Source organism: Telmatherina bonti (assembly GCF_933228915.1).
Source record: "Telmatherina bonti genome assembly, chromosome: 4".
In the NCBI taxonomy this organism is placed as follows: domain Eukaryota; kingdom Metazoa; phylum Chordata; class Actinopteri; order Atheriniformes; family Telmatherinidae; genus Telmatherina; species Telmatherina bonti.
In genome coordinates, this window is record NC_136622.1 from 28067132 (window position 1) to 28075439 (window position 8308).

Consider the following 8308-nt stretch of genomic DNA (forward strand, 5'->3'; position numbering starts at 1 on the left):
TCTCTCCTTAGCTATTAGACACAGAAATTACACATTTAATCGGTTTCCACCACACACTCTTAAATGATATTGTGTTTTAAATAAAAAATAATTGACTTCATTACCTTAAAACTGATTAAAGAATTAATAAAATTGAAATGAACTGAAAAGATACATGTTCACTCATAAAGCGTAACATAAATATTAAAAAAATGTAGAAAAAAAGACATAGATGTGCTGTGATAAGTTCACAATTACAACAGCCTATGACAACAGCTTAAGGATATATTATTATTATTATTATTATTATTATTATTATTATTATTATTATTATTATTATTGTTGTTGTTGTTGTTGTTGTTATTATTATCATTATTATTATTATTGACCCCTTCAGAGTTAGCCCCATAGTGACAATCGTGTCAAGTAAAAACTCCTTTAACAGCTTCCTTTCAACAGGTAGAAACCTTGAAGCACTTATGACTCCTGTCAACATAATGATGTGTGGTAGAGGCAATGGGTTTAGTATATATCAGACCCCCCCAAACAGATTTGCAAGAGAAAAGCTTGTTCCTTCATAAATCCATCTTATAACAAAATCTTGTCTTCTGTCTTTGCTGCCACCACAGAAGAAGCACAATTTATCTCTTGCTTCAAGGGAACATTATCTGCCATTTGTCTGAGAAGAAATCTTTCTGGGTGTCTCATAAACCATCATGGAGGTTGGGGAGGAGGGTGGAGGGGACAATGTAGGGTGGCAGGCGACTTGCACTGGTCCAGTGGACTGGAAAACGTTGCATCCCCTGGCAGAAAGTTAGTGCGTGGCTGTATCTGCACTGGAGCTAATATGGCCACTGGCTCATTAGAGCTCTGATTTAAGGAACACAGTGTAACGCCAAGCGAAAAGAGTTTCAGAAAGGAATCATTGAGCCCAGTGAACCAAAGTGAAGACATCCCTCTCCCTCGTCTCCAAAGGCAAATCCCTAAATTTGGGTTAGGCACTGCTACTAATGAGAAACAAAGATTCTCTACCACAACACTCCCAGAGATGTTATAGTGAAAAAGCTTGCATCACTCAGCCTCATGCAGAGCATTCACGGCATTCCACAAACAGGAGCTGCTGACAGGTTGGTCATCAATGAAAGGAGGCAGAGAAAGAAGAGAACAGACAGAGAGAGCGAGAAAGAGAGGGAAAACAGAAAAAGAAAGAGAAACTGACAGGCTCAGCTCCCCTCCTCCTCATAGCAGGACACAGAGGGGAGGAGAAGAGAGCATGGGAGCTTCAAGCTCAGCTGCACGTCAACCCAATCATTATATCACATGAGTATTTAAATTGGCATGATTTGTGCTCATATAGTAGTAGGCTCTTCATGAAAGCAGCCCAGCTGATTCAGAACTGTCAACATGACATGTCACGCCTTTGCACATTGTGACATATTGCACACTCAAAATCTATAATGTTTTTTCTCCCTAAAAAGATTTTGGATGATGACTGAAGATGCATATTTGACAGGATTCACAAGCACAATCTGCATGCCGGAAAAAAAAAAAAAACTTCAAAACATGTCACATGAACAGGTTAAAAGCAAATATAAATTAAAGGAAAAGCATCGCATTTCACCATTCATATAAGCTACAAAAAGCAATAGTTCTGGTGCACAAATGACAGTTCCCCCTCACGTGCAGCTTGTGGTGTGAACGTATACGTAATTTATTTTTCTTTCTTTCTTTTTTTTTTTTTTTTTTTTAAAGCACAAAATGTCAAATAATAGAGTCACTCTGAGGACAAAATGTGGTGGCACTGAGGCAGAGAAGGAGGTGGAGGGGGAAATAGCCCCGCTCATCTCCTCTCATTTTCTGCCCGCTACTACCCAGCAGAGTTTCTATGGCAACCCCTCAAAAAGCGGTGCGCGGTGAATTGTGGATTTGAGATGCGCCGTCTGATTGCGCTGTGTGGAGGAGATGGCTGGCTCTTTCGTCAGCCTTCCCCCTGTAAGAGGAAATTGGTGAAGAGCTCCAATGAAACAGCACTCCATATGCTTTCTTTGATGTGTGTGCCAGTCTTCTGGTTCGACGTCATGTGTGTTGGAGTGCACGAGCATGCTCACCAAAAAGCTTTACATTAGAACCCAGTGTGCCCCCTCCCCTCTCCCCCCTCTCTCCCCACCGCCGGCAGCAGCTCTCATCACTCTTGGCACCTACCAGACTGCACTCAGCAATCCAAATGAATTTGTCTGGCTGACCACGTAGACTCATCAGTATGCTTTGACTTTCAGCTGATTGATTCGATGCCACTGATGACGATTCATTTCTGTTCTGGACTCCAGCAGCAGCAGCAGCGTCTCTGAGTGTGAAATTTTTGACAAATGGCAGGATGGCTGTCCTTTTTTCTTTTGGGGGGCTCAAACCCCTCTACCCCCACCTCTTCACCTTACCGCCTGTCGTTTTCCATGGAAGCTTAAACATTGTTCATGTGACAGACACGCACTGATGTTGGGCTCTTTTGTCAGGAGACCCCGTGTCTTGTGTGTGTGTGTGTGTGTGTGTGTGTGTGTGTGTGTGTGTGTGTGTGTGTGTGTGTGTGTGTGTGTGTGTGTGTGAGAGAGAGAGAGAGAGAGAGAGAGAGAGAGAGAGAGAATAGGACATGTATGATATTCGGTGTGAGCTCCCTTTCTTTCCCTCTATGTGGCTGTACGATGCTTGTAAGCTGTGCCAGTCCCCATTAGCATCCCATTATAAACCAGCATGATCACTCGTCACTTAGAATGCCTGCCACAGCATGCTCTGCGAGTGTGTGCGTGAGTGTGGAGGGGTTTTTTTTTCCTCTCAAAACACGTGTGTGAACGTGTATATGAATCACACAGGCAAGTGACTGAGATGGCCTTGTTTCAAAGGCACATGTGGGGGGTTGGTGAGGGGGGCATCAAAGCCTTGCACTGTGTACGATTCAATTTAAATGTGTCTGCAAGTGTTTGGTTTGTTTGACCCAGATTTTCTCACCTTCCCCACTATTGATAAATTGGATATCCGGAGGCATCCTTGTGCGGCAATTTAATTTAGTTGATATGTAGTGAACAGCGCCCTCTGCTGGCTGTATCGGTGCTCCACATGAACGCGAAGTCCTGTCTAAATGATTAATCACCACCAAAAGGACACTTAAAAAGTTTGGAATAAAACGTGGCATTTTCTTTTTATATTCTTGGAAACTTTTTAGATCAAATAAAACCATTTTATTTGATCTGTGGAGAGGATAAACTGTGGTACACATGACTATAACTGAGCACACATATCTTGGCTTTTGATCTTCATCCAGGCAGTCATCAAATGAAGACATGCTGCATGAGAGAGGAAGTGATAACATGACTGAGTTGACTCAAATTACCAAAAAAATCGTCTAATAATATGTTTGATTCAGTCTTGATTTGATTATTCTGCATTGTTGTCTCAACATAATGGGGGAGACCAGAGTTTTTTCTGGTGTTTATTTGTAGTTTTTTGTCTTTGTCCCTCTTATTTCTGATTAAAACGGCTTTTTTTGTACACACAACAAAAGGGAATATCACAGTTCTTGGGCTTGTATTGACATGAAGAAAGAAGCATCACACCTCCAGAATTTAAGTGTTTTTTTTTCTATTTTGGGTAAACCCAACCCTTAATTTTGCTCAGATATTGCAACTTGTTTAATAAAAATGGTTCTCCAACTTTGTATGTAGCATTTTGCAGCAGGAAAACTAAATGGAAAGGGATTATCACAGTTTTAATTTGTTTCCTAATTTAATAAGTGAAGCAAAAGAGAAAAAGAAGTCACAGAACCAGCTTGTTCTGAAGAACTCTAACACCTCTCAGCCTTTTGTCTGATGAAACAGAACTAATCTTGACTCCCTCCATGATCAGCTAGCTGAAGCCTCCAGCTATCCCAATCCTACAGCTATCTTTCCACCTTCTTCTACCTCTTCTATCACAGCCCCCCCCCCCCCCTTTTCTTTTTTTCCCCCGCACACACACACACAAACACACACACACACACATTCACAGACACGCAACCTCTGGAGGCCTTTAGTCCAGGTTTGGAGGAATGTTGAGTGTCTCTATGGCTCTCTCCATGGAGATTAGGCCTCACCATGCACACCCTCCCCCAACTTCATTCCATTCCAAAGTGTGCCCCCTAAGAGCCGCTGCATTTTTATCTGAGCCTGGTGATTGTGACAGATTGGTGAAATGTTGCACACACACCCGACACACATTTGCGAATACACGTTTTAGGCACAAGCAGAGGGGAGGCTGCTTTGCCCAGGGAGGGACAGACAGTGCCAGGCTCCAGCTATAAAACCCACCCAGGGTGAGGCCAGAGTTCTGCCCTGAGCTGGACAGGACATCCTTCCTTTGTGCCAGGACACTGTCAGGACAGGCAGCAAACCAGCCTCCAGCATGAACGACATCTACAAGGCAGCGGTATGTACTCTCACTCAACTCATATGGTTGACTGGGTGTAAAGCTTTTAGCTTGGTCAGATGCTCAACAAAACCTACTGAGAATTAATCTGGTCAGACAGAAATCTTTGTCATGGTTCACATACCTTTATCCATAGCATTATGAATTAGAGGGACATTCAGTGGTTAACAAAGCAGGACTAATTTATTCTACTAGATTTAAGGTGGTGCTGCATTTGCAAGCTTCAATACTCGTATTTTTTTTTATCTAAATAATTGAGAATGTCTGACATTGCTTGAATAGTTGACAAATCCCTGTTGGTGTGGCCTGCACTGCACAGTCACCTCCATCACCAGCTGATGTCAAAAGAGTCTTTGCACCATATATGTCTGTAGACCTTCATGCCTATCAGACATGACGGGAGCCACTCCTGAGGTCACAAACAGGGCACGTCTCTGGCCTGCACTCTACCTTTTCATTCATGACTTCAAATGGAGCAGCCTCACTACACATGACTAATTTCGGCCAGTTGCTTCGACGTTCCTCTGTCCGTGGTTCTCTGGTGCCAGTAAAGGGCCTCAGGTTTAGATAAAGCCCCCCCCCCCCCCCCCCCCCCGACTGAATTCCAGCATTATCTGTGATAGCTCTTGGGCTATCTGTCCACCTCCGCCTGGACAGGCTGTCTCGTCCACTCACATGCCAAGCAATGCAGTGCAGCTGAGGCTGTGAAAGCACCTAGGAATGTATATTACACATTTGTTTTGATGGATCTTTTCATATATCATCACAGGACGCGTGTGTGTTTATATGTGTGTTTAATTTATAGCGGTGGACAGACGATAACTCTTACATAAGCAGCTGTCTCTTTCTTTCATTCGTGGTAGCTTTTCCAGGATTACTGCGCCATTGTTGGGCCAGATCCACAGCTATGCTAATTTAAAGCATTGTGTATTGTGCCCTTTATCTGTGGTTCCTGATCCTCCTATATCTATTTTTAACACACCTCTTAGAGGCTCTCACATATGACTTATAGGTTCTGTGTTTTCTCAGGGGCGGCCTGGTGTGTGGGACACTTTCACTGACAGAAAAGTTATCAAAGCAGACAGAAATAATTTAGCCCAGAGGCTGATTTGAAACTCTATATTTCCACATGTTTGATCAAACTACCTCAACTCTAAATTTTTTTTTTAAAGCAAATGTTTTAGAATACTATTTGAGAACATGATTAAATCCATTGAAAAATGTGTAAAATGTTCCCACATTAAACCTTTGGACCTTTCGCAGGTTGAACAGCTGACAGACGAACAGAAAAACGGTGCGTATTATGTTGAAATCTTTCTTTAGTTTTAGTATCTGCCTTTTACGTGCTACTTTAAGCTCCGACTTTTAAAAGTGTTATCAGATGGAACTTTAGGCAATACTGCAAACACCTCACCCTCCAATAGAGTTGGTTATGTGTGTGTGTGTGCTGCTGTGGTGTTGCAGAGTTCAAAGCTGCTTTTGACATCTTCGTGCAAGATGCAGAGGACGGCTGCATCAGCACCAAGGAGCTGGGAAAGGTCATGAGGATGCTTGGGCAGAACCCCACACCAGAGGAGTTGCAGGAGATGATTGATGAGGTGGATGAAGATGGTAAACCAGAACACATCTGTGCTACAGAAAGAAAAAAGCGAATGACTAGTTGTTGCTGACCTTTCTTTGCCCATGGGTCAGCTCCATCATGTTGAGCAGACAATTGTCAGTCAAACCCTCCGAACTTAATGTCAAATGCTAGTCAAGGGTCTTAAATGCAAAAGGATATGTCAAGCTGGATTAAAAGGAAATGTGTATCAGATGATGCACAAGTCATCTTGAATCTTCCTTCTGGTATAATGATGACATATAAAAACTAGCATGTCGGCTTTGAGAAAGCTTGTTGAGAGTATCTATACAATATGTCATAAACTACAAAAATGCACTTTAAAATGCTGAAAATGTTTTTTTTTTTTAGCATATTATTGATAGAAATCAGTGTGATTGTAAAAAATAACTAAAGTAAATAATGAATATAACACTATTTGGTTTTTTGCTCGTTCCAACACGTTGAATATATTCACAGACTCCTGCTTTAAGAAGAGGTTGTGCTGATTAAATGATATGAAAATGTGATGAAGCGAATTATGTGCGTTCAGGGAGCGGCACGGTGGACTTTGATGAGTTCTTGGTCATGATGGTGAGATGCATGAAAGACGACAGCAAAGGGAAGTCAGAGGAGGAACTGGCAGAGCTGTTTCGAATGTTTGACAAGTAAGTTTTTTAAGTTCACATAGTGTTATTCACCCTTTACAGCCACTTCAAAAATAATTAAAGCACTAAGAATAGTTAACTTACATGTCCTATAATAAATTAATGACAAGATTAGTCAAGATATTGTATACAAAACTGCCACGGTTTTAATGTGAATTTGCTCTTCAGAGGGGTTGCAGCAAAGTACGCTCCTCCATGTGCAATTATGTGTTCTGACAAAATGCCAAGTAGCTTTGCAGAGTGCAGCATGTAGTCTGCTCCCTAATCCTTTTTGACAGTTTAGAGTATTTCTAACACTTACTAGCATGTAAGTCACACACCTCATCTGCACATCAAAGTGCAAACTTGCCATTTCAAATTTTCTGCACAGCGATGTTCTCAGACACTTAAAACCCCGATATGATCATGCACATGTCACACACTGACACGTCACCTCCCTGCACGGCGCATGTAAAGTTAAATTAAAGCTTTGCGAAAAAACATGCATCGCATTTCTGTGTGTGCAGAAACACTGATGGTTACATTGACCTGGAAGAGCTGAAGATGATGCTGGAATCAACAGGAGAGCCGATCACTGAGGATGACATCGAGGAGTTGATGAAAGATGGGGACAAGAACAATGACGGCAGAATTGACTATGACGGTGATGCATTTGTACTAATTAAAACAGACAGAAAAAACAGGGAAAACGTCGGAAAGAATAGCACTTCCTCAAATCTGTTGCGCTGTAAAGGCGTTATAGAGTGTCACTGCAATCAGCTTAAGGCTTTTTGCTTACCACGACCTTTTCCTTTTTTTTTTTTTTTTTTTTTTTTTTTTACAGAATTCTTGGAATTCATGAAAGGAGTGGAGTAATCCTGAACATCAGGGGACCCAGAGCGTTATTTCTGTATATCTCTGTGACTCTATGGTGATCTGTGGAAAAGCAGGAGCTGAACTGGATGCAATTGATGGAAAAATGGGACGACTTTGCAAGATTTAGTCAAATGCTGTATTTGAATCTTTCTGTATTTTTCTACCATCTCGTGCAATGCTGTAAATACAGTTTGTGACCAACTTTAAAGCCAATGTTTGCTGAATTTGTGTAAATTTGTCCAAATTAATCTGAATTTCTTTAGAAGCTTAAAGGTATTTTTCATTTGGCACTTTGAAGTTTGAAGTGTGTGTCTGGAAAAATATTATCTCATTCCAGAGCCAGTTTAGAAGTCCTCTCTCTGTAACATTGCTTACCTGAGCATATGTAAAGAAAGAAAATACTTATGAGTCAATTCACTGTGGCATTTAAGTCATGCTTTTCATACAATACAGACTGTATACATTGCTATAATGTGCATATTGCATACATTTCTGTATGTCTAAAACACCCTCAGGAGATTTTATTCCCTTCTTGTGTCCCTGGAACATCTGCGTGTTTCTACATGAAAGGACTGTTCGGAATGTGTACTCATCTAATAAACAAGATACACATTTGTTCTGCAGTCAGTGTTTACAGTAAGAACATAGCAGATTTTCAAGAGAGGCTTCCTGTAGTTATTTTAGCCTGCAGGACTTTTGTTGTTTTTCCAGCCTGCACAATAGTCACGAGATCTGCAGCATGGAACAAACAACAATT

At 41.4% G+C, this 8308-nt stretch overlaps 1 protein-coding gene across 1 annotated transcript; it reads left to right on the plus strand.

The window, feature by feature from the left end:
- Window positions 1–4407: 4407 nt before the first annotated feature.
- tnnc1a (troponin C type 1a (slow)) lies at window positions 4408–7581 on the plus strand (the record flags this gene model as incomplete). Its single annotated transcript, XM_079239093.1, has 6 exons — window positions 4408–4431; window positions 5695–5725; window positions 5896–6042; window positions 6582–6696; window positions 7203–7339; window positions 7520–7581. 6 exons carry the CDS (start codon window positions 4408–4410, stop codon window positions 7549–7551), a joined length of 486 nt encoding a protein of 161 aa, XP_079095219.1. The 3' UTR covers window positions 7552–7581.
- Window positions 7582–8308: the final 727 nt, after the last annotated feature.